Below are 24,686 nucleotides of genomic sequence, written 5' to 3'. Positions count from 1 at the left end.
TCATGTCAACAAACTGGTCTGTGAGCAGTGGTTAATTGGCCTTTTTCACAGTTTTCATCAATAACTCTGTCTGGACCATGACATCCAGCTTTGCTTTTCTTAGTTCTCTGACTCGGTGCTGAGTGTGTCAGAGGAAGCTGCTGCAGATTCATCATCCTTATCTTCATCAAGTGGGTTAAGATGATCCCCTTCCTGTGGACTGTCCTTGATTTTGCAGGACTCCATACTCGTCAGTCTCATCGGCTGGTCCAGATCTGAGTTGCCAGTGTTACTACTCGGCAGGGGCAGACAGCAAAAAGGAAGGCAACTCACACAATAGTCATTAACAAACATCATATTTAACTACGGTAAAGCAAAAAATAATCATATATACATAAAGTGTATATGAGTTAAGTGCAGTATTGTGAGTAAATATGCAAGTGTGAATGTGCATGTGGTAATGATACAGTTCTACATGGGGTGGTAGTTATGCACCTTTAAGCTGGTTGCCAACCAAAAGATCAGAAGAAGAAGAAGACGATAATGATGATGAGGTGCGACACTACAAATGACAGAAGGTCTTTTGTCATTGTCTCCCTCTAGCGGTAACAATGTGAATAGCAGGTGCCGCAAACTGACGCAAATGGTCGGAAAGTTTTTCCTGTTCTCAGCAAAGATGGCTTCCCACTGTTGGCGATGATAACTGTAACAAAGAACGGCGCTTTAAAGTTACAGTATTAGGTATAAAGTTAGCTTAATTATCGTTACAAAGCCTGTCATCTGTCGGTGCAACAAGAACATCGTGAAGCCGTCACCATGGAAACAGGTCAGAGACAGTTATTCGCCCTTTGTCTAGTGAACATCAGCTTTGTAGCGTTACTCCTAAATGGAGATGACCAAGTCGATCCAAATAACAGTGAATTTTACTTTTTTGTCGTGTTCTTAACTCTAAGAACTGTTTTTCATGATTTGTGTTTTATCTCTTTATCGATAAGACTTTAATAATCCATTCGGATGGCTAAACGTGCTGATTTTATATTTAGGAATTATTTGAAAAAGAAAACTTCAGGTGATAAATAGCCGTCATGGCTGCTTAAATCATGTAGTTTTTGAATGGAATCTGGTTGGCCCAACATCACTGTGATTTTCTGTTTGGGATCGCTTTACACATTATTATTCATTGTAAACAAACGCATAATATAATAATTATGGGTTGATTATTGCTTTAGCAATGTTTAGTTTATGCCTTTGTGACCACTTATTTGTCACGCCTTTTTGTATGACTATCGTAAATTATCTTGACGGAGAAATGCTCTGTGAAGGTACACAATTATTTTGTTTGAGTCAAACTTTAAACTCTGTGTGGACGGTATATGACCTTACCCTAACATCGGCTCACAATTTCTCATTAAAAAAATCAGTTAGATATGTTAATGATTCGTAAATGCTTCAACTGTATGTTAATAAGTCCAGCTTCAAACTGCTGAATATTTGAATGGGGTTTGGCTCAGTAGCTCTATCGTTGGTCTTATCCTTATAAACAGTCAAATGTACATAGAAGAGACTTTTGATGCAACGTCAAGAAAAGAGATTCTTATAGGTGTCTAGAAGCGTTTTTAGTTAGCGTATTTACACAGTTAAATCGTTTGAAAAGCAGCAGATTCTTACAGATGTTTCCTTCCAGAGGAGCAGGCCAGGAATCGTTTCCAGTCCGAGCTGGAGTTCGTTCAATGTTTGGCCAACCCCAACTACCTGAACTGTGAGTGACCAACAGTTGATTGTGATGTTATGTACACATTTGGAAGGGGCTTGTATACAAGTTAAACAATGTCTGGCCCAGAAAAGACCCCTGTGGAGCTCCATATGCACATTCACAAACTCAGAATCCAATTTGGGAACTAAATTCTTTCTTTCTTTTTCTGTAGCTGCTGTGATTTCTTCTAAGTTATTCTGAAGTTGTATGTTTAGTTTATGATATTTTGTATAAGGAAGACCTGTAAGTGTGTCATAAAAAAAGACTTTCTTGTTTGTGTCTTCAGTTCTGGCTCAGAGAGGTGTCCTGAGAGAGAGACCGTTCATCAACTACCTGAAGTACCTGCTGTACTGGAAGGAGCCTCAGTACGCCAAGTTCCTCAAGTGAGTCCACAGCTCTGCTCTAAAAAGTTCTAAAGCAAAGCCTCTGTGCTGCAAAACACCTGAGGGCTGCTACCAAAACCACACAAGGCCATTTGACAGCAAGCCTCGTTTCCACCAAGCATTTCAGTTTGGTTCATCTTGGTTCAGCCCGCCTTTTGTTATATTTCCTTTGACTAAAACCAGAACGGGTCCCCAAATTACCAACCCATACCGTCTGAATTCATGGTACCCTTCTGTTGGGGTGCCAGACATACCAGTGTGACCCCAGAGGGTGGAACTGGAAACACTGCAATTTGTTAATTGATGGGAAGAATTGTCACTTCTTGTACAACAGTGGTCATAAGGAACAATACACTGAAACAAAGTTTGATTATGCTTTTGATCCATACTAGACAGCTTGTTGTTAACAGGGCTTTGGACTCACCTGCTTCTTGTCCTGTACTCTCTGCAGGTATCCTCACTGTTTGCACATGCTGGAGCTGCTGCAGTATGAACACTTTAGGAAGGAGCTGGTTAACGCTCAGTGCGCCAAGTTCATTGATGAGCAGCAGCTGCTGCACTGGCAGCACTACTCAAGGAAACGCACCCGGCTGCAGCAGGCGCTCGCAGAGCAGCAGCAGCCACAGCAACAGGCGCCACCACACGGGAATGCTGCCACAAAGTGATGCAGAGGACTGTTCATGGGACTGTTTATAGTGGCTGAAGTTGATGATGAGACACTTGAGCTGTGTTTGTGTTTTTTTTCTTTCTTTACATTGTTTAATGAATGCTTATTAAATATTAATGTCCAGAGTTTGTAAAAAGACATTTTTGATTATTTGTCCAGAGAAGATCTGTCCTTTTAGTTGGTTTCCCCTCAGCTTTATCAGGGATTTTTCCTGCAATTCTCTCAACAGTTTCTGTCAGAGGTCGGGGTGAGCTGATATGAGACTCAAAATATTTAAGGAAATGAAGTGTTAAAACCAGTGCTAGACTAAATAAACTTAGGAAGAAAGGCTGCTCTGTCAGACATACAAACATCAGGCAGAGCCTTCCAGATTCTGATTCTTAATTCTCTGTGTAATTCTTAGATTTATGACTTTCAAACATTTGGAATTAGTTTCATCAAAGTTAATTTTGGGAAGAAATTTGAGATGGATCACGGGACAAAAAGTCATATTTTCCTTCTTATCTGTGACGTCTTCAGGTGCTAGAATCACATTTCAGTTTCACTCTTCTCTCCTTTTTGATCTTAAGAGACTCTGCAGAGTTTAAGGTGACAGTGAGGACTATTCAGATAAGACAGTTTGTTTTAAGTGACATGTCTGGTGCTACTTTATGTTCTTTCTTAATAAAATATACCATCCCAAAGTTTTTACATTTTGTTTTATGTGACAACAGGTAAATAATAACAGCAGGTTATAAAAAGTACAGGAAAACCAGCAGTGTGCTGCAGGCAGTGGTGACAACTTGTTCTTTGTGACATCCAAGTTCACAAAAGTATACTGCCAGGTCTAGGAAGTTTGCTGAGTAAATTTAGGTGAATCAGGATACATCAGATTATCAAATAATAGATGTGTTGCTGTAGTAATTAGTTATTGGCTAATGCTAATGCTGTCTGATCCTGTATAAATTTCCTTTCAAATGGGAAGAAATAGGAATCACTTTGATAAAAATAAAAAATGAAATATCAAAACTTTCTTTACTGCGGAATGTTTAACAATCTTGTTTTCTGTCATTATCACAACTAAAGTGGTACATTTATTCTTCAGAGCTTGTACTTATTTGGTTATAAAAAAAACATTATTTACAGTTATTGGGAGAGAATGTGTATGTAATATATATATATATATATATATATATATATATATATATATATATATATATATATATATATATATATATATATATATATATATATATATATATTTCTCTGTATCTCTATTTAGATATATAGATACATACATTCATGCATACATACATACATAGAGATTCAGATATAGGAGAGAAAGGGGGAGGGGGTTCGATTCTGCTTTTATTCTGAAGGATCACTAAGGGAAGTCGCACTGTGACGCACCTTGGTACGATGTGAACACTCAGCCGTTTTGTTCAGAACACCTCTGCCTTTTAGTCATGAATGTGAAAGTGTTCCAGCCTGAATCGTAACCAACTTACAGAATCTTCTTACGCGTGATTTTCTTGTTTGGTTCATTTCCGCAGAAGACGTTTAGGACACCAGAACGACTACGGGAGTGGACGTTACGGTAACACGGTGTTATGTATCTTCATAATTGTTTCGTTTATCTGCCTTAAAGTTGGAAAAAACGTCTCATCTCGTCAAGACAACTTGTATCCGCCAACAGTCATTCTCTGTGCGGACATGCGCAGTTAATGACTTCATTTGAGTGACAAAGTAATCAAACCTGGCGTTTTGTGTCTGCTTGCTCCTCTTCACCCGTGATTAGAGTTCTTTGAGCTTGAAACGTTATAGATGATTTTAGCAACCATTGCTTGTGCCTTAAATGTGTTGTTTGTGTGATTGTCATCTTTTGAGCTCGGTTTGTTAGGATGTTGCAAAACTTTAACAGCATTTTGTCTTAGCAGGTCAAAGTCCAGATCTCAGTGATCAAACCTGTTACTTGTTGGTCAAATGTGACCATTAACTAACCTGTTTTGTCAGCACTGTCAGCGGGGGAAACAAGTCCCTCATTGATGTACCATGAATTTATAGTTTTATTACAAAGTGTTAATGTTCTGTATCAGAAATATTTTTTACTAAACTTCTTTTTGTGAATTACTTCTTACTAACATCCATATCAGTGCAACTAAACCTCTAGTCTTAAAGAATGAAGCCAATGTGGAAGCATTAGAAATTTCACTTTCCAGGGTGTCCACTTGGGGCTGGTTCCAAAAGGTCAGAAAACCACTTTAACACCCATTCTAAAAAAGCTGATCTTTGTAGCACAAAATAAACAAGTTTCCAGCCAGGTTCAAAAAGATTTTACACCTAATAGATAATTTTTCTATTTAAACACACTGTACAGGATGACTTTTTCAATATTTTTAAGTTATTGTACTGAAAAATGTTTATATGAACATATTAAAGAATATAATAAACTATAACAAACTACAAACAGAAGGTTGGAACATAGAAAACAACAATTTGGCAAACAACGCCAAAACAAAACTTTTAAATAACTCATTTTGCTTCTTTTACATTTCCAAAAAGAGAGCAGAAAAAGTAAAACTTAACTATGAGTTTGGCTCATATAAGGCAACAGCTGACTTGGCTGACCAGCGGGCATCCTGTAGCTTTTGTAGAACAACAGCAACGGTATTCCTCATCGCTGCTCTCTCACTCTGTCAGGATGTAGACCATGTTGCAGAGAGTGGCGGTGGTCGGTGCTGGTGCTGCAGGGCTCTGTGCAGCCAGACACATCCTGACCCGCCTGAACCATTTTGCCCCCCCAGTGGTTTTCGAGCTCACAGAGAACATCGGAGGCACCTGGTGTTACGATGAACGAGTGGGGACATACGACAATGGGCTGCCAATACACAGCAGCATGTACAGAGACCTCAGGTGGGACACAGAGGTAATGTTATCATAAACATAACCAAAATTTCCTTCAAATGCCCTTACTAAGTTAGTGTTTGTTGTCTTCTTGTCATAGAACCAACCTTCCCAAAGAGGTGATGATGTTTCCTGATTTCCCCTTTGAAGCTCACTTGAGCAGCTTTCTGCCCCATCAGGAGGTCCAGAGATACCTAGAGAGGTACTGCGACAGCCACAACATCCGGCCCCACATCAGGGTAAGTCAATTTTAGATGATTTGTGCTTGTGGCAAAAAATTAGCTAAGTGGGTACGTGGTTTACTTCACAAAAAAGCTGGAATTGTTAAAATTGAAATGCCAAAACTAGAGCCCGACCGATATGGGTTTTTGGAATTGGGATTTTTTTCTTTGACAGCAACATGGGCAAGATCTTAAATCCTTTATCTTTTGTTGTTTTAATTGTTTTAGTTTTTTTTTTTTCTTATGCACAGCGTCTGAATTTTCTTTCTTATCTTTTAAAGAGAACAAAGAACACTGGTCTGAAATTTAGCTGTAATGTTTATGTGTTTCAGTTCAACACAGTGGTGGAAAAGGTGAAACCTGTTGTAACAAAAAGGGGTGAGAAGGCGAGGACGACGTGGGATGTGACATCATACGATTCATCAGGTTGTCAGAAAACAGAAAGCTTTGACTCAGTCTTCATCTGCTCAGGGTGAGATGTAATAAAAATTTAATATTTCCACTTCATCTTTTATTCATGACATTTTGCTCTAAGATAAATTTCTTGTGTGGTTACATCTTTGAATATTTATTGTCCCAAAGACACTACTCTGACCCTCACATCCCTGACATACCAGGCATACAGCACTTTAAAGGTACACTCGGCAGCAGCATCAATTTGATTATTATTTTTGGACCTAAATGTGAGTAAAGTCTGGTGTTGAGTCTTAATACTAAGCTAAACCAATCACAGCGTGGTTCTTTCTCTGTTTAAAGGAAAGGTGCTCCACAGTCATGCATACAGGTATCCAGAACCTTTCTCAGGTCAGTCTGTAGTGGTTCTAGGAGCCAAAGCTTCAGGACTGGACATTTCCATTGAACTGGCCAAAGTTGGTGCTCAGGTAGCTCAGATTTTTTTTATTGTCAATTACTAGTGGTACATATTGACCCCAGTATGTCTTCAGAACTGTTTCCTTCTCTTTTCTCAGGTGACTCTGAGTCATGGTCGTCCTCGGTTAACCTTCCCTCTTCCTCCTGGGATTCAGCAGTCCACTTCAGTGGTGGCAGTCAACGAAGACGGCACCATTCGCTTTCAGGTCTCTGAAGTCTGCCAGCATGAGTCTGTAGTTTGGTTTCTGTTTATTAAACCTGAGTTTGTCAGTATGCAGAAAATGTTCTGGTGTTATTATTAAACTGTTGAAATTAGTTAGAAAATCAGTGCAAATGAGAGCTTCCTCTTCCAGGACGGCTCAGTGAGTCCAGCTGACGTCCTGATGTTCTGCACCGGTTACAACTTCAGTTACCCTTTCCTGGATGCAGCTCAGCTGGGTCTGGAGGTCCAGGACCACATTGTGTCTCCACTGTACCGCTTCCTGATGCCACCAGCCTTCCCCTCACTCTTCTTCATCGGCATCTGCAAGATCATTTGTCCCTTCCCAAACTTTAACTGCCAGGTGAGCTGAAAGAACCACAGGTGAGACAAGGGGCAGTGCTCAGACAGAAGAGGGTCAAGGCCAGTGAAAATATAAAGAAACCTGTGATTAAATTTTCATTTTCTTTTACTCTTTGTATTAAAACTGGACTTAAAGGATTACAAAGAATCTGGACCTTTACTTTACCTGAAAGTTCTTAGGAAGAGTTGATAGTTCCTACTTTAATCTTACAATCTCTGCATCTTGACTTTATCTTAGTATCCTGACTTTAATTTAGGATTTTGACTTTTATTTCCGAATCCTGAATCTCAGAATCGTCACTCTATTACAGAATTCAGACTTTATTTGTAAGTCCTGACTTAATTTTAGACTTTGATTTATTTTTAAAATTTTGACTCCATTTCAGAATCTTAGCTTCATTTTGGGGTCCTGACTCTATTTTAGAGTCTTGGCTTTATTTAAGAGTTTAGAATGTTGGGTTTTTTTTTTCAGAGACTTTGCTTTATTTTTGGAGTCTTGACATTACGTTCATTTTAGAATCCTGACTTTCTCTAAGAATCTTGACTTTATTTAAAAATCTTGACTTTCTTTCAGAAATTTGACTTTATTTTTAGGCCCTCACTTTATTTCAGATCTTTATTTTATTCCAAAATCTTCACTCTATTTCAGAATTTTAGAGTTTTAGATTTTAGAGTTTTAATTTTTTCAGAATCTTCATTCTGTTTCATAATCTTGACTCTATCTTTGAACTTGGAGATTTACTAAACATTAATCTCTAGAAAGAGTTTTTGAAGAATGAATTTTATTCAGTTCTTCTAAATTCAACATTTTCTTAATACTGGAATAAACAATTGATCTAAAAATATCCAAAACACTGAGTTTCATTGCATTTTTAGGTAAAAGACGATGACGTACAGTTGACTGCTTCTTGAATCTGATCTATTCAGGTCCAGTTTGCTATGGCGGTGTTGGACGGCTCAGTCTCTTTACCGTCCCAGGTCCAGATGGAGGAAGAGGTCTGGCAGGAGCTGCAGAAGAAGATGGAGCAAGGGGTGGAGCAGCGCCACCTGCTGGTAATGCAGCAGGATCAATGGGAGTACTGTCAGACTTTGGCTTGCACCGCCGGCTTCTCTCCACTCCCGGCGACTGTGCGTAGCCTGTACGAGGAGGTGTGGAGACAGAGACGGATCCACCCTGAGAACTATCGACAGCTTAACTACAGACTGGTTAGCGACTCTGAGTGGGAACTGAAAGAGTGACGCATGGTGGAACATCGACTTGACTTTAAAGGACTCATTTTAGATATTTGAAAGATGACACAAACACGTTGCCATGAAGCTTAATAATGTCCTTTAGAAGACTCTTCATCTTCCAGAGGTGTTCAGTAACACTCCAGTCAGAGGAGGGAAATCCCTCTTAAATGCATTCAGAGGAAAGTCTCCTCAGAGGGGAGAAGCGACCACAACTCAACCGATGCATTTTTCTGACACTTATCCCCCTGACATTTCATTAAAGCATGAAATCAAAAATTTACTCAAATACCAGCTAAGCTAACACTCTGCTATCAGTATTAAACGTATTTCATATCAGTGCTGTAAAAGACTCTATCCAATGACAGATGATTTTTTTGTTGTTTTGTTTTAATGAAAATAAATTTTAATTGTAATCATAATATTTTCCTGATACTTTAAGTTCTGTTTTTAAATAACTTATTTATGTATATCTTTCTTTCTTTAATTGATCTTTTAATCAATCAATCAATCAATCTCTATTTATATAGTGCCAAATCATAACTAACTATGTTTCAAGATACTTTCCAAGAACATGAACAGGTCTTGACGTGTTAACTTTAACAAAATTTTATTTTATTAGAGATAAGAAGTCTGCTCCCATCTTAACCCACCATAAGTCAGCAAGTTACAATGGAGAGGAACAACTTCTCTTCAAAAGACAAAAACCTCAGGCAGAACCAGACTCATGTCATGTCAGACAGATATCTGCTGGGACTGTGTTGGGTTAGAGAGGAAGGAGGGGCAAAGATACGACAGACAGTAGTAGTCGCCGCAGTTTGGCGAAGTAGTGATGATGATGGTGAAACTATAAAGAGCTGTAGCAGTTGGAGTCTGACAGGTCCACGGCAGCAGGCCGTCTACCACACCAGAGGAACCTACAAAACAAACTCAGAGCCTTCCAGAGAGATGTATCGTCAGTAACTATAGTAGGACATTAAGATAGACTTTGAGACAGAGGAGGGAAACGGAAGCCCTGTGTGTCATTTCCCCCCCTGACAGTCTAAACCTATAGCAGCATAACGAAAAGCTGCTTCAGACCTGATCCAGCTCTAACCATAAGCTTTTATCAAAAAGGAAAGTTTGAAGTCTTCCTCTAAAGGTAGAGACCGTGTTTGCCCCTGTAGCTCAACCAGTCGATGATTCAAAAAAGAGGAGCCTGATGACTAAAGGCTCTACCTCTCACACTACTTTTGGAGATATTAGGTACGACGAGCAGGCCTGCGTGCTGAGAATGCAGTGACCTAGATGGATAATACGGAACGATGAGCTCTTTAAGATAGGATGGCCAGATGCCATTAAGAGCTTTGTATGTCAGAAGAAGAATTTTTAAATCTATTCCAGATTTTATGGGAAGCGTGTGTAGAGATGCTAATGTTACACTTTTTAAGAGGAGAAATTAATGAGGGAGAGACGGTCATTTTAGCTCTCCTCCCCAGGAGGATTTAATATAATGAAAAAAAGTGAACAGGGGATCTTTGCAGCGGAGACCAGAAATGATCACTGATAACAGTTCACTTCGACTACTCAACATATCGCAGGTAACCATACTAAAGTCCATTTTTTTACGAAATAGAACACAGGACACGTATTAAACACACCTGGCATCTTCACTGTTGAGAGATCCTCCAGGTCCCAGTCAATACCCGAGCTGCATTGTTCTAATGCAACTCTAGGAAGACTGTCAGTCTTCCTCCTTAGCAGATTTTTCCCCTCAGTTAACATCTTCCTGAGTTGATAACCTCAGTCTGTGGTTTAAGCCTTCTTCACACAGCAGGATGTTCATTCAGTCAATGATGGTCCCCTTCAGGGTCACAACAAACGGGGAGCTTCATTGTCAGGCGACACAGTCTTTCAGCTGTTTAATGATTTGAGGGGAACTGATTCACCTGTTAACCACGAACGAGCCCAGCACACACAGTGGATGTCAACAACAGGCTTTAATCCACAAAGTGTCAAAACACATGACATGACATGACATGACATGAGGTGTGATGTCACAAACCGACCTGAGTGTCAAAACAACAACAACATCAGGTGAAGCAGGAACAAGCAGAAGTGATCTCTGGAGGGAAACTCATTCACACATGGACGAAGGGTTATGACAAGAGGAGTTTAAAAAAAATATCAGATTGTATGTTTCAATATTGCTCTGTATGCCTCTCCTTTTTTGAGTGTTTTTAGAATCTTCAGAAAATCTTAAAACAACATTGTAAAAAAAAAGTCCTCAAAAATACTGATTTTTCACAGCTTGGTCAGGAAGCTAAAAGTATTCAAATATTTAGCCAATTAACTGATGAGTGTTTTGATACTGTTAATTTTGACAGTTTTGCAGGTCTTTTGGACTTCGGTATCTTCTAGTTTTGATTATTTATTTTTAAAGTTTACGATAAAATGTGATATTATGATACAATTTTACATCTAACATCAACCTTTAGACCCACATAATTTTTTTTTATAATTTACAAGTTATAGGCTTAATGTTTTTTATTTTATTTTATTTTATAACCATCAATAAACAAAAAAACACAGAACATTGAGCATCCATCATGTTGCTAATATGGTTTTCTATCACAATGAAAATGTCTTTGTAGTATTTCACTTGTGGCCAAAGAAACAGCCCCACCTGCTGTTCGCCATCACTACTAACATCCCAAAATAATCACACAATAAAATGTGAATCTAAAAGATAACCCTCGAAGACTTGGACTCATTCTCCATGTGCACCTCCCTTTCAACCTTCTCAGCCGCCTCCTGGTCCTCCTCTCCCACGCCCTCTCGTTTCAAGATCTTCAGCGGCCACCAGAGGGAGCCGTTCCTGCGATCTCTGTGAACAGCTTGTTCTACAGGCCAACAGCAGGGGGCACCTTTATCCCCCGTAAGAAAGTAGAGGAGGGCGTTGAGCCAGGCATTGCAGGAAGCCAGCGGGCGGGTGACCTTGTAGCATATGGACACAGTCTTCATGACGTCACAGCCGCCGAGCTGCCCCCGCCGCAAGAGCAAGAACAGTGTCCGAGTCACATGGAACGGCAGGAAGCAGAGGGCAAACAGCAGTGTGATGGTGACGATGGTTTTGATGGATTTCCGCCGACGTCGGATGTAGTGCGAGTACTGGGACCCAGAGATGGAGACAGAGGTTCTTTCTCGCTCTCTTGCCCCTTCTGTTGCCCAATCCCCCACTGGACCATCCTCCCCACCCTCTATTGAACTGGGAGGGGAGCGCAGAGTCTGAAATATTGTCCTGACAACCTGGGAGTAGCACCAGGCAATGATGACAAAGGGCACAAAGAAGCCCAGCAGGTGGAGAACAATGCCGTAAGGTACATAGTCCGCAAACTCCTTATCGATGGCATCATCCCAGCAATTCATATATCCTTCTTTGTCCTCTAGTTGAAGTCCACTAATGTTCCTGCCTTCACTCTCTCCTCCAGCCTCAAGAGCCACACCTGCTCGATGGACATAGCCTGTTTGAGCAAACCTGAAGATGGGGCAGGTGAGGATGAAGACCACCACCCATACCAAGGCACAGGTTCCCTTCACCACCCGCTTGCTCTCCAGAGTGATGGTCCTCATGGGATGGCAGATTCCCAGGTACCTTTGGACAGACAACCACCGGTGTGTCAAAAACCATCACTTTAATCAACAACACGTTTGTTTGTCAATACAACCCAGTACACCAGATGTGTGTGTGTGTGTTTGTGTGTGTGTGTGTGTGTGTGTGTGTGTGGTGTGTGTGTGTGTGTGTGTGTGTGTGTGTGTGTGTGTGTGTGTGTGTGTGTGTGTGTGTGTGTTGGGGGGGGCATTTGCAGGAAGATGAGTGATCTTCTGCGATCTATGCTTAGACCTTTGACCATCAAATTATAACAAATACCTCTTTATTTGTGCAGTTTTTGAACACCTTCTCTCCTTTGAGTCCTGAGGGTGTTTTTTAAGGTGTCACAGATGGATTGGTAGACAACAGCCCTGAGGTGCTGTTTCTTTAATATCATCCAGTGAACAAACAGGTCAGCAGCTTTGAGGTTGTGAACCCAAACCTACAAGGCAACCTGACCCTGTTCCTGTCATCTCACCTGCTGCTGACGGTCAGCTAGCTTGTTACCCAGTGTTTGGGTTTTCAGTCAAGTCAGGGTTGAAAAAGCACAGGTCAAAGATTAACACTGTGCTTAAGCAGCAGTTTTCCCAGAGAACAAGAACAATGAGGTGTGACCTCAAGCTTTAGTATTCCTCACCTTTGACCCCAAATCATGGCTTTGGTTTGACATTCATTCAGTTTGTGCATGAACAAGGTCAAAAATCTCTTTGCTTTGTATGTCATTGTTTTATTTGTCCTTGCTATCTTTATAAAAGCCAAGTGATGATGTCTTATATGAGCCAGAAATGTGTTATTAGACTTAATATGAACAACATCAACAAAATTAATCCAAGGGAATGATGAATTGACACGTGTAGACTCAGAAAATGCACTTTCTTATCTCAAGAAACTAAAACTCTAACCTCTCTGGCAGATTTGTTTTACTCTTTATGAGCAATTCAGGCATAATTAGTGTCTGTAATCCCTGAATTTTTTTTTTCTGTACTTGTCTGATATTATCACAAGAAATTGACTGTCATCCTCAACTATTTCAGTGTTTTCAATCAATAGTCTGACTGTACAGGCTTCCAGTGCAAAGAAAAAACAGTGCCTCTGATATAATTTGAATTCAAACTTTAGATTTCAGCTATAGCTGCTTAGTGGTTGACTTCTGAGTTACCTCCCAAAAGCCTTTTTTTGTTCTTATACTTTGCAAGTTGAAAGGGTTTGGTTATGTACTTGAAAGTATATTTATCAATAAAGTTTAAATGGGGCTAATTCTAGTTTTTGAAAGCCCCAAATCTGCCTAAACCAAGTCCCCCAGTGGACTGTCAAGTGGCTGAACTGTCTTACCTGTGCACAGAAATGCAGGTGAGGAAGAAGATGGAGCAGTAGAGGTTAAAGTAGAACAAGAACCGAACAAGGCGGCACATGAAGTCCCCAAACACCCAGCGGTCTCTCAGCACGTAGCTCGCCACTAAGAACGGCAGTGACAGACCGTACATCAGGTCAGTCGTGGCCAGGTTCACCATGTAGATGAGTGAGGTGTTCCAACGCCGTCCACTGCTACCACTGCCGACCACGCCACAGCAACCGCTGCTGTGGTGGCGGCAGGAGCGCAGCAGTACCACTGAGTTCAGGGTGAGGCTGAAGAGGAAGGTCAGCGAGTAGCAGACAGGCAGGAAGACGTACTTGTAGGACTCGTCAATGCTGCAGGAGGATGGAGGGAGGGACGAGGTGGGAAGGGTGCTGGAAGAGTTTAGATGGTTGCTAACCACCACTTCTGCTACCACACCGAGGTCTGGAGTGGCACTGGAGGCTTGGCTCAGCCGCATGATGGAGGTCATTTCTGGCAGGGCTGGGTTGGCTTGAATTTCTCTGGCGTCATTGTCTCCAGCAGTTTCAAGTCTTCTCCAGCATTGTGGATCCTATCTGGACTGACCTGTGTCTCTGGTCCTCAGAGGGACTCTCTGTAACAGACAGGAAATAAAACTGTCATCAGTCAGAAAAAGCTTGTTCACCATGTACTGTGGTGTTTTGCTGATCTAGACTACGTCTCGCGCAATTAACCCCCTCAATCATTAACAAGGAACCTTCCGGAAACACCTCTCTATTCATGCAACCCTGCTCTCTGTGCAACAGGTAAAGGCTGTGTTCCCGCTGCCAGAGGTCAAGGTTCAAATCCAAACCAGTGTTTTGGAACATGACTACAAGCAAACTGTGCCACTTCATCATAGATAGATCGGAAACAAATTGTTCCAGAAGGTTCAGGAGGAGCTAAATATAGTAAAAACCTCAAAGGAAGAATTGTGGACAGACATTACATTAAGAGCTTAGGGATTTGGAATGACAACTTTTGGGAGTAAATTTGGGACCTCATTTGCATATCTGCCCAGAACGTTACACTTCCAGCATGCAGACCTGTACCTGATGTCTCTGAGGGTAGTATGAGAGGTTGAACCTTCAGTTATCAGGCTCTTCTCCTTAGGAATGGTCAGACTCTCCAATTCTCAGAGTGGGCTTAAGACTTTCCTGTTTGATAGATTATAGTTAGAGCTGGATCAGGCTTGAACCAGCTCTTAGTTATGCTGCCCTAGCTTTAGTCCTATCAAATATGGAAGTCTGATGGAAGGTACTGTGAGTTGGTGTTAATAGCCTTGACACTTCGACAAGAATCTGAAGCTTTTTTGTTTTTGTTTTTTACAGGATAAACACCCCGTCCCCATAAGCCATAAGACGACTCTTTTCAAGGCAAGCAATATTGTTTTGGAGACCAGATCTTTCTAACACGTCTTGTCTTTGTTCAGGACATCTTTTTTCCCAGAATGCAAAGCGATTAGGTAATGTATTTCTTTGTGGTTTGAAAGATGCCAACAATCAGACTTTGTAAACTCAATTTGAAGTTTAGTGTGTAGAAGGTGAGCAGACTATCTGTTCAGTGTTTCTCACAGCCTGGTGCTTTAAGACGTGTCTGTAAAGTGAGCTAACTTAGCCTCACTTTTCATTTCATTGACAGACTCTCAAGTTTGAACAGACCACTGCAGAATAACTGCTGCAATGTGGGTTGCAATGGATATTATCACAAACAGCTTAACCCTTGTTTTAACCTTTAGCTCATGTTTTAGCCTTAAGCCTGTGTTTTAGCCCCAAGCTCGTGTTTTAGCCTTCAGTTTGTGCTCTGTTACTCTCCCGTTTAGCTTTCTTCTGCTCCTCTGTCTTTTTTCTGTCTTACTGTTAGGCTCCTGTGTCCACCATCACTACAGAGTAAATTTACATAAATCCTCTTCAGCAGAGAAAAACACAGATCTGAGGTCAGTGTGGTGTCATCACAGAGATTTTTAGTCTACGTGCCATAAATGGATTCATGTTTTCGCGGCAAATTACAATTTGACAATAGATACAGGGAAAGAACATTTAGAAATCATTTAAATCATTATATATGAACAGTAACATGTAAATACATTAAAGTGGGATTATTTCAAAATCATTTATTAAGTCCTCACAGGGCTTTTGCTTCTGGATAAAATATTAAAATGCAAGTGAAATCATGACAAACAGGTTGTTTCATTCATAGTACTACCCATGTGTTAAAGTTTGAAGTAGTTTTACCTTCACTTGACCTGTCCGCCTCGTCCTCTTGTGTCTCAGAAGAGTCTGTTTTGGGGCTAAAGGGTCTCTCAGGGTTTCTCCCCTGACCTTCAGTTTCTCTGTAAATAATTGATCAGCGTTCATTCAGTCACAACTGCAGGAATGAAACTCAATACAGGGACTGCGGAGGAGGAGGAGGTGGTGCTCTAAGTGCAGCTCCAGACTGGTTTTGATAGAAAAAAACGGCTGCTTTTAGCAACTGAAATGAAACATTTAATACCAGCCACATCAACTCACAATTTAAATTCAACTTTTTCCAAAAAAGATGAAATGGTAATTAACCTTTTATTCTAAAAGTTCAAATTAATTTTGGTGATGTAGTTATTTGAAAGGTTTACATATGCAAATGAGCTTGAAATGTCCTGCTCTCATCTGTGTTTGCTAATTAACAACAAACTAAACCTCACTCACTCTCTAATAAGACGAAGTAAGACATTTATAAAGCTGTTTTAAATAAGCGTTTAAATGTGTTCAGAGCATTTCTGTTAAAAAAAATAAAATACAATATAATGCCAAACTGACAAGGAGCTGTGCCACAAGTATTGAGTTATTTCATGTTCAGAACAACTTATCCTCAGATTTATGTTCAGATCTTTAACTGATCTATATTCAGATCTTAAACTGATCTATATTCAGATCTTTAACTGCTTTCTGATATGGATCCACACACTGAAACAAAAGCCGTCAAAATTTTTGAATCGCTCACCTTTCCTCTTTGAGCCGGGGCTGAAGGTTTAGAGGTAATAGGCTTCCTCCTCCTCCTCACTGTCTCTTCTTTTGAGAATAATACAAAACAAAGGGAGCATCAGCCCCTCCTCTTCCTCCCCCTCCTCCTCCTCTTCTTCCATCTTCATCATCATCCACTATAATGTAAAATGAGCTTTGAGGTGTGTTTGAAGTGACGTGTGAGTGTATTCAAACGCAGCAGCTCGATCAGGCCAGGGTGAAACGATACAAAGAAACAAAGACAATCAGATCCTTCTGATGTTTATCGAGATTCAGTAACACCCACTTGGTAGATTTAACAGCGGGACTCACTCCTGGAGATCTTTCCGCAATGAAATCAAACCTTCCTTAGAAAGTTCTTCCTGCAGAAGTTCCTCTAAATGTTGGTCAATTTTACTCTTCATTCCAGTTCATCCCAAACCAGCCCCCAAAGGATCTAAGTCTGCAGACTGAGATTATGCTGACAGTGGCCTCCAAGTTTCCAAGATGACCAATTTCTTTATTCTTAAAGTGGTTCGGGCAGAGCTTGGACTAATGTTTGGGCACATTTTCTTGCTGTAGGATAAACCCATGACCAACCGGCCTAATTCCAGAGGGTACTGCATGGGGGGCTCTGCAGAGTACTGTGGGAGCCGTTTTTGGTTCAAGGTGCCTCTTAACTCTGCACAAGACCCAGACCCTGGATCGAGAAAAACAGGCCCAGACTATCATGCATCCTTATCCATGTTTACATTTGATGCCCCTCACTGAGAAACCATCCTTTTCTTAGCCCACTTCACGTAGGGCATACAAACATCCTGCGTGATGAAGCAAAGATTTAAAACTTTGATTCATTAGTCCATAGCTTGATCTTCCTGTCGTCAGCAGTCCATTGGTGGTTCTTGGCCCAGGCAAGGCTCTTCTTCTTCTTCTGCCTCTGTCTAAGAGATGGATGTCTTTTTTCTACAATCTGACCTGTCAAAGCTGCATACCAAAGTCTTCTCTTCACAGTTACTGAAACTGAGACTGCTACTCTTTGAAGCTGTGAAGCTTGAAGTTGTTGACTCACAGAAACTTACTCTGTACCATTTTAAGCTCTTCAGTGGAATTAAACTGCTTCACAGAGTAAAGTGGACACCAGGACACAAAAGCATCACAGAACTTCAAAACGCATTTCAGAGTTAATGTTTACATTAACAAATACTTTATAAAATGTTTTATTTACATTTTAAAATACATCTTTAAAATAAGGCACCCTTTCACGCTGTTAGCTTTAACTTAAGCTTCTTAGACCCCATTCAATGTAAATATCTAATACATTTAAAAATATGAGGATGCCATCTTAGTTTACTTTACATACATAAATTGAAGTTAAAATCAAAATATTTCACAGAAACTTATCTTCAATGCAGTACTCGGTAAAACTCATTAATCAGGCACAGAGGATCACTGGTGGTAGTGGGTATAAATCCTCTAATGGCTAACATACAGACACAGATAGTTTACTGCAGTCAGAATCTCACAAATAAAATCATTTCAAAAGGTTTCAGAAACAGTTTGATGCTCAGGTGTTAAACTCAAAAAGCCAATCAGAAATTATGTATGTTGGTGCCGGCACCAGGCTGTAATTACTGCATTCATCTCAAGTCTTTCTTACACGTCAACCACTTTTTAATCCATAACTGTACCTGATGAGGTGAAAGCATCAAGTTAAAAAGCACCAACACTGTAGTCATATGACCATGTGTTTTTGTTGGTGTATGGATATGGCGGGAACTTGTTTAGTTTGTATGTATGTGTATTTTTTATTTCCTCTGTACAGGCAGTGGCAATAAATTCCCTGTAATTTTCTTTGAGGCTCTGTTGATTCTAGCACCCCATGTGGACAAAATGAAACCCCCTTCTCTGCTTTTTCAATGTAAAAGAAGATTCCTCACCTCATCTGACACCCCTACGTTTGGCAGCTGTTAAAAAATAGGGTCCAGGCACCATGAATCATTCTGCTCATTATTTGCTGTTGTGAGTTTTGAACTTGTCTCTGTTGATTTCAGTTTGTTTCATAGCCAGTCCTAATCTCCTCACAAGAGCTAAACCGTAACAATTAATGCCTCATCTTCACTATGCTACATATGCTGTATGAGTGTAATGTTCCCTGGTTATACTATATACAAATGAATATATTAATAAAAAATAAGGCTTAAATAAGATAAGTTAGAATCCCTTTTTGCATATAAATGTAAAGTTATAACACACCAACAAGAGGTTTAAGTTTTTTTTTTTGTTAAACTGAGTAACAGTTAGGATAAAACAGAAACTTATGGGGTGGTTTTGTATTTTTTTCTAATTTCTTATTTTATTAGATAAAAGAAATTAAACGCCTTCTTGTTTCAGCCTCTTTCAGATTAAAGAGGGGTTGTTGTGCTTATTTTATTAACCTTTATTCTGTCCTTCTGAACCCCCCTTTAGATAATTTACATCTAACAACAATTTCCATTTTTCTCTCCCTGGTGGTTTGGTAAGCCCTTATTTCCATCTCTGTCTGAAACACTTTGTCCAAGCTGCTGTCTCTTCAAGGCTCCCTGCTTCACAAACCCCGTCCACTCTGATTGGCTGGCCCTCTAGAGGGTCTGCCAGGGATCAAAGATCTGGTGTAAATCTGGTGCGGAATACCTTCTCTTTAAATTCTCGCAGCTTTTTTTGTTCATAATAGATTTTTAAGGCTTCATTTGTTGGTAGGAAAAGAAAATCTTGTGCTCATGCTCATTGCTTTGATGGGGTGTTTTCATGTGTTCTGAGTTCACGTTCTGTTTTATTTTGTCACCCTTGAGCTTCCATATTGTATCTGCTGTTAATTCCCAGCATTGCTCTATTTCCCATCCTTTCCTCTTTCTTGGTCGTTATTAGTCCGACCTGTTTAAAGTCTTGATTAATTTGACATCTTACAGTCCTCAAAGCCCTTACTGGTTCAGTGCTGTCCTCACTATCCAGGCATGCTGGAGTTGTTAAAATTTGATTACTTAGTCTGTGTTCTTTCTTCACTTCCTCTCATTTTTCTTTACTTTCTTTTCAAAGCCTGTGAAAGTCCAAACCTCGGCTGTTCTGATGTCAAAGCAGAGCTGGACAAAGTCTGTGGTTTTCTAGTTACCTCTCATCTCCACTATCACTCCATCTTTGATTCCCTGATTTGTCAGTTTGGATCGGTTTCCTGCTGAGCTAACATCAATGGAAATAAGAGACTCCACAGCCACAATGGACAAGTAGCCCATCTTGGTCCAAGCAGCCAGTCCTGGTCCCAGCAGCCCATCTTGGTCCCAGTATGTCCAAATATTCACATAACTTTGGAGTTAACTGGTCATGTGCACGGTCCAGGCTGTGGTCCCAGTGTTAGGTCAGGTCCTGCACGTCCAGCAGCATGGCATCCTGCTTTGTCCTCAGCTGGTCTCGTACCAAAAGGTGGGCCACAAGTTCCGAGCTCAGGGCTGAAAGACAAACAAGAAGAAAATTTGAAGGGGGCAGATCCCCAGAGCCGCCTCATGACTGCAGGCACTAGTGTGTGTCTGTACGTTTAATATAATGTGTGTGTGTGTACATTTAATAAAGCATATATTAGTGTGTTTGTGCGCATGTGTTGTACCATGAACTTCCTGTTGAAGTGTCGCTCTCAGGCTGTTGAGCTGCTGCTCTGAACACTCATGCAGCTCCCAAAGCTCCAGATGTTTCCTCTTGGCAACGTTGCTGCAACCAGCCAGATGCTGCGACACACACACACATACATGGTCTGTCTTAGCTGATAATGTGTCTGTCTCTCTGTTTGTCATTTCTCCATGTTTTACCTCCTTCTCCTTCTGTTCTGCCAGCAGCTCATCTCTCAGCGCCCTCAAAGCTGTGACCACTTCCTTTTTCAGTCCAGTGGCATGGCAACCGTTTCCACCTGTTCCTATAGATACCTGACACAGATGTTAGAGGCTAAAGGTCAGCTTTTTTATAAAAAGTAATCACCAAACATGACCCTGAGATTCTTTTGAGGATAAAATGTTCTGTTTGGAGTCCCTTTTCAGTCTTTGTTCACGTTTAAAGTGTTTGCATGAATATGTTGATAGTGGAGATAGTAAGTGACCTTTTTCTTGGTTCCCCCCTCGTCCTGGTCCTCGTCCTCATCACTGTTGCTGTCATTGATGAAGCACAGCTGCAGGTTTCTGTGGTTGTGAAATCTGTAAACAGATGATAAACATCCTGAAGCTGTAGCACAAACACACTGGACGTCTACACGTGTTCAGAGCTCCATCACAGGGATCTAATGTGACTGCAGGAGGTTGATCTGGAGAGCTTCACTTTTTAGAGCTTTGTGAAGATTTTTATTTTTTTGCATTGGTGTAAGACACTTTGTTAAATTGCTCAAACTTTTAAACTCACCGTGATGCGACAGCAGCAACTCGACACCTCCTCAAGTCTTCTTCCTCTTCCTCCCACACATCTCCCCACACTCCTCCCTGCCTTTCTCCTGTCCTCACCCCACTCCTCTGGAAGATATGCACATCGTCTCGTCAACTTAGAGTTTTAAGGCCTTTGTCTAAGGTTTGCGTGGAGGAGAAACTGAAACTAAAGACAGACAGCAGCCACACTGAAGCTAAGCTATCATTACGCCACCAGAGAATGTTGAACATGCAGTCCTGGGTATCTACAGAGTGTTTCTAAAATGTGAGGGTAGTTGAGACTCTGGCTCTTCTCTTTTTAGCTTCCTTAGTGTTTACAGTCATAACAAATATGTTCTCATCCTCTCAGGAATGTTATCAGAACAAGGAGGAGATAATCACAAGACAAACACAAAGCAAATGAGACTTGATGTCAATGAAGTAAAGACAAGTAAGTGCTCCCAAGAGTTCTCTGTCTCTGAAAGTGAAGCCAAACATTGCTTTCAGAGCAAGGGAATACAATCACAGCAAAATGAAGAGGTCAAAGAAATCAAAGCAGTAAAATGGGATAAAGCAATAGAGTGAGGTCAAGCATTAGAATAGAATGAGACCGAAGAAACAGAACGAGGTCAAAAAACAGAATGAGATCAAAGAAATAGACAGATGTCAAAAAAACAGAATGAGGTCAAAGCATTAGAATGAGATCAAAGCAATAGATTGTATCAGAGTAATTGAGACAGGGGATGAAAGAGAGCTACATGTTAATAAGAGTAGAATAAATGAAAAGACATGGTCTGTGTGACTCTAATTGGAATAAATCTCCAGGGACATCTTCTCAGAGATATCCCTCACAGAACCAAACAGAGCATCAAAAAGCACCACAGTGACTCCTCTCTTCATGGCTGACCTTTGACCTTTCTCTCCTCTCCAGCTCTTGCTTCTCCAGCTCTGCTATCCTCTGGCTCAGGTCCTCCCAATGCATTATGGGAAGGTCCTGATAGTCCACAAAGGAGGTGGCAGCGATGTGATGATGAAGCTCTTTGTCCTCCTCCTCCTCCTTCTCCTCTGCTGTCTCTTTCTCTCCCTCCATCTTTCTCTCTTGAAATAAAGGAAACAACAATGAAAAAAAACATGCTTCAAAAGTTTCAAGTTCTAACTTATTCCAGGAGGAACATCCATGCCATAACCCCAACCATCCGTCAATACAATGGTCCAAGAGTTCATCTGTGTAAATATTTGCCGTAATGTCTGTCAGTGATTTTCAATTCCTTAATTTAAATATTGTTTAATTCTTCAAAAGAAATCCAAAACTTTTCATACTTGAATGACACAAGTCAAATTTGCACTTTTATTTTACCTCAGGCTTGCAACATAGTATTAGAGGCTGTTTATTTACTTTCTTTTACTCAATGATAATAAAAGTGCTTTGTTTATTGAGTACTTTTCAATACAGGGAAGAAGTGCTGAAAGGCAATGAAAGCAGGATAGCAAGCAGTCAAACAAAATAAAGGATAGAGCAATGAAACAATCTATTGGCGTGCATAAAATCAAACTCAAACTAAGTACTTCTATATGGTGTTGCATTTAATTTGTGTATGTTCACAGTCCCTAAAATTAAACTTAAATCTGCGTTATTCTGATCTCATAGAAGTAAATCTGTGTAAGTCTCTTTGTTTCCAGTTAATGTAGTTTTATGTAAGTTTTGAACGGATCTGGTCTCTTCTGAACAGCTTAATTCTGGATTGAAGAGGTTCATTTAGATTAATACACCACAAGTCTGTAGTTAAAGTGTCCCCGCAGCAGTCAGCCTGCTCTGTCCGCTGTTGTTTACCAGCAGCAGGGGGACCCCGGAGGTTTTACCCACCTCACAGTCACATCCAGACGGCCTTCGACATGTCGCTGTCTGTCGCCCCGCGGGTCCCCGCAGTCCGCTGGCGTCACTGAGTGGAGTGACCGCGACGCGAAACTTCGCACGTTGTGTTAAAACATGAAGGAAAGTTGACTTCAGGGTAGTTAAACTCCGTCTGGAGGGAGGACGGACCTTCCCCTTTCCTTCTCCCTCCTCTTCCTCCCTCCTTCCGCTCTTCCTCCTTTAACTCTGGCTCTGTTGCAGGGACGGAGATTTAACGGTCAGACCGGCTGGAGCCCGCCACCGGAGGGGGGGTGCCGACATTTGGCCGCTGCATTGTATTCGGCCCTATAGTTAATATATGCTACATGGTTTAATAGTTTAATTAATTATTGTAGTAAGAACTCTTTACAGAGAAGTACTTTTGTGAAGATTTGGGTCAATTCAGTGTCAGTTTTAGATGCTGTTTGTGTTTAAAGTTTAGGTAATTGTTAGGTCAATAGTTAACAATTGAGTTAGCATGGATACTGTAAACATAGGTTAAGTATTTTTCTTGGTTAAGTTAGCTCTACCTTTTGTGTAGAAGTACCCGTTATAAAAGTTTAGGTTTGCATTGGCAGTTAACACGTTTTTGTGAGCATGTAAGTACTGTGTAGCCTATGTAGTTCTAGTTCAGTGAATCAAACTAACAAGTCTTTTTTTCAGGAGTTAGAGGAGAGGTACTTGTGTTTGCTAGGTGTCTACTTTTTATTTTGTGTGCTGTGTCAGCTATAGTTTAGGTCAATTTCTTTGGTAATTACAGGTCTTAAACCTATTGTGGGAGTATTCAAAGTACCACTTGGGTACTTTTAACATTGGTAGTTTATGTAATTAAGAGTAGTTCTTAAAGTAGGCCTACTTGTTGAGTATGTTCCAACACTTATAATGAGTCAATACACCTGGGATGTAGGATCGTTGTGGTTGCAGTTCAAATACTTTTTCAGCCACAAAATTCCTTTCTTAGTATCTTAAAGTTCTCTTGTCAGTATTTTGTGTTCGCTCTTTTTGGTACTTCAGGGCTAATTCACTTGTTGCTTGAGTTATTGTTCAAGTACTTAAAGAACTTAAGTGTACAGTTTTAGATGTTGTGTCAGTAGATTATTAGTGGTTTGTGGGTGGATTCAGGTGTCATTAATGTGAGACTTTTTGTTTTTGTCTTTTCTCTTTTTTTCTAGGAGAAAGTCAAACAGATCACTTCAGTGTTTCTGTCAAACTTAAATAGTTTCCCTGATCCTAACACTAACAGATAAAAACATCTTTTAAAAACTGGAGCACGTTTAATCTTCTCTGAGGGCTCTCAGTGTCGACAGTCCACTCTCATGTTTTCAGAACACTTGTATCTGGCAGCAGTGAAGGGGTTAAAGACCGAGCCTCATGGTGTCCTGTTTCACCATTTTTTGGAGATGACGACTCAAAGCAGATGGAGGACTGGAGAATACTAAGGGAACAGTCAACGATTTAATGTCACAACAACAAAAACAGCCCAGTATTCCTGAGATGTACTGATGATAAACTTGTAATTTCTATAACATGTGGCTGTGTCTCTAATAAACTTTTGTGAAGCTTTTTATTCAGGTTTTGAAGCTTTTTCCTCTCTTAAGGTTTGGTATTTTGTGATCACAAACATTTTACATGTAAAAAGGACTCAAGTAAAGGTTGCAGTGCTTATTTTTAATCCCAGAGCTGGTTTGTTTCATTCCACTCATGACAAAATATAATTTGACTTCTCCCTTGAACTCATTGGATTCATCATTTTTGATAAATCATTTTCATAAAATTCTACATGTCACTTAAAAGAAACACTGTAGGCATCTAATTAAAACTTTTGACACAACTGACTTGTAGGCGATTAAAAGAAACCATATGCATCTTAAT

At 40.4% G+C, this 24,686-nt stretch overlaps 4 protein-coding genes across 4 annotated transcripts; 2 read left to right on the top strand and 2 right to left on the bottom strand.

Moving 5' to 3' along the window:
• The first annotated feature begins 604 nt into the window (after nucleotides 1-604).
• med31 (mediator complex subunit 31) lies at nucleotides 605-3,690 on the top strand. Its single transcript, XM_074672290.1, has 4 exons — nucleotides 605-805; nucleotides 1,664-1,738; nucleotides 2,019-2,115; nucleotides 2,567-3,690. The coding sequence occupies exons 1-4, from the start codon at nucleotides 796-798 to the stop codon at nucleotides 2,778-2,780; spliced, it is 396 nt and encodes a 131-aa protein (XP_074528391.1). The 5' UTR covers nucleotides 605-795; the 3' UTR covers nucleotides 2,781-3,690.
• Nucleotides 3,691-4,151: 461 nt separating this feature from the next.
• On the top strand, nucleotides 4,152-8,910 carry LOC141791735 (uncharacterized). The gene is made up of 9 exons (XM_074672378.1): nucleotides 4,152-4,358; nucleotides 5,462-5,674; nucleotides 5,766-5,904; nucleotides 6,219-6,358; nucleotides 6,469-6,521; nucleotides 6,643-6,767; nucleotides 6,855-6,962; nucleotides 7,110-7,319; nucleotides 8,246-8,910. Exons 2-9 carry the CDS (start codon nucleotides 5,472-5,474, stop codon nucleotides 8,555-8,557), a joined length of 1,290 nt encoding a protein of 429 aa, XP_074528479.1. The 5' UTR covers nucleotides 4,152-4,358; nucleotides 5,462-5,471; the 3' UTR covers nucleotides 8,558-8,910.
• A 2,359-nt stretch (nucleotides 8,911-11,269) lies between these two features.
• Nucleotides 11,270-13,993, bottom strand: LOC141792172 (P2Y purinoceptor 6). The gene is made up of 2 exons (XM_074673007.1): nucleotides 13,512-13,993; nucleotides 11,270-12,182 (listed from the first exon to the last, which is right to left on the bottom strand). Exons 1-2 carry the CDS (start codon nucleotides 13,991-13,993, stop codon nucleotides 11,270-11,272), a joined length of 1,395 nt encoding a protein of 464 aa, XP_074529108.1.
• A 3,699-nt stretch (nucleotides 13,994-17,692) lies between these two features.
• Nucleotides 17,693-24,086, bottom strand: LOC141792173 (uncharacterized). The gene is made up of 7 exons (XM_074673008.1): nucleotides 22,788-24,086; nucleotides 21,831-22,021; nucleotides 20,925-21,031; nucleotides 20,629-20,722; nucleotides 20,345-20,458; nucleotides 20,146-20,263; nucleotides 17,693-19,990 (listed from the first exon to the last, which is right to left on the bottom strand). The coding sequence occupies exons 2-7, from the start codon at nucleotides 22,011-22,013 to the stop codon at nucleotides 19,896-19,898; spliced, it is 711 nt and encodes a 236-aa protein (XP_074529109.1). The 5' UTR covers nucleotides 22,014-22,021; nucleotides 22,788-24,086; the 3' UTR covers nucleotides 17,693-19,895.
• Between the last annotated feature and the right edge of the window lie 600 nt (nucleotides 24,087-24,686).

The sequence above is a fragment of the Halichoeres trimaculatus genome, unplaced genomic scaffold, assembly GCF_033239565.1.
Source record: "Halichoeres trimaculatus isolate MK-OKI-2021-1 unplaced genomic scaffold, fHalTri1.1 fHalTri1_scaffold_6, whole genome shotgun sequence".
Lineage (NCBI taxonomy): Eukaryota > Metazoa > Chordata > Actinopteri > Labriformes > Labridae > Halichoeres > Halichoeres trimaculatus.
Note: the sequence above shows the minus strand (reverse complement) of the source record. Positions and strands in the feature narration are given on the sequence as shown.

What these genes read in the sequence shown, in the direction of transcription:
- med31 (XM_074672290.1), top strand. An exon ending in CAACCCCAACTACCTGAACT is followed by an intron (nt 1,739 to 2,018) that starts GTGAGTGACCAA and finishes TTGTGTCTTCAG; the next exon opens with TTCTGGCTCAGAGAGGTGTC. An exon ending in CAGTACGCCAAGTTCCTCAA is followed by an intron (nt 2,116 to 2,566) that starts GTGAGTCCACAG and finishes TACTCTCTGCAG; the next exon opens with GTATCCTCACTGTTTGCACA.
- LOC141791735 (XM_074672378.1), top strand. Translation starts at nt 5,472, where the DNA reads ATGTTGCAGAGAGTGGCGGTGGTCGGTGCTGGTGCTGCAGGGCTCTGT. An exon ending in AGCATGTACAGAGACCTCAG is followed by an intron (nt 5,675 to 5,765) that starts GTGGGACACAGA and finishes TTCTTGTCATAG; the next exon opens with AACCAACCTTCCCAAAGAGG. An exon ending in TCAGTCTTCATCTGCTCAGG is followed by an intron (nt 6,359 to 6,468) that starts GTGAGATGTAAT and finishes ATTGTCCCAAAG; the next exon opens with ACACTACTCTGACCCTCACA.
- LOC141792172 (XM_074673007.1), bottom strand. Translation starts at nt 13,993, where the DNA reads ATGCGGCTGAGCCAAGCCTCCAGTGCCACTCCAGACCTCGGTGTGGTA. An exon ending in ACCTGCATTTCTGTGCACAG is followed by an intron (nt 12,183 to 13,511) that starts GTAAGACAGTTC and finishes GTCTGTCCAAAG; the next exon opens with GTACCTGGGAATCTGCCATC.
- LOC141792173 (XM_074673008.1), bottom strand. Translation starts at nt 22,013, where the DNA reads ATGGAGGGAGAGAAAGAGACAGCAGAGGAGAAGGAGGAGGAGGAGGAC. An exon ending in GTTGCTGCTGTCGCATCACG is followed by an intron (nt 20,723 to 20,924) that starts GTGAGTTTAAAA and finishes ATCTGTTTACAG; the next exon opens with ATTTCACAACCACAGAAACC. An exon ending in AGGGGGGAACCAAGAAAAAG is followed by an intron (nt 20,459 to 20,628) that starts GTCACTTACTAT and finishes CATCTGTGTCAG; the next exon opens with GTATCTATAGGAACAGGTGG.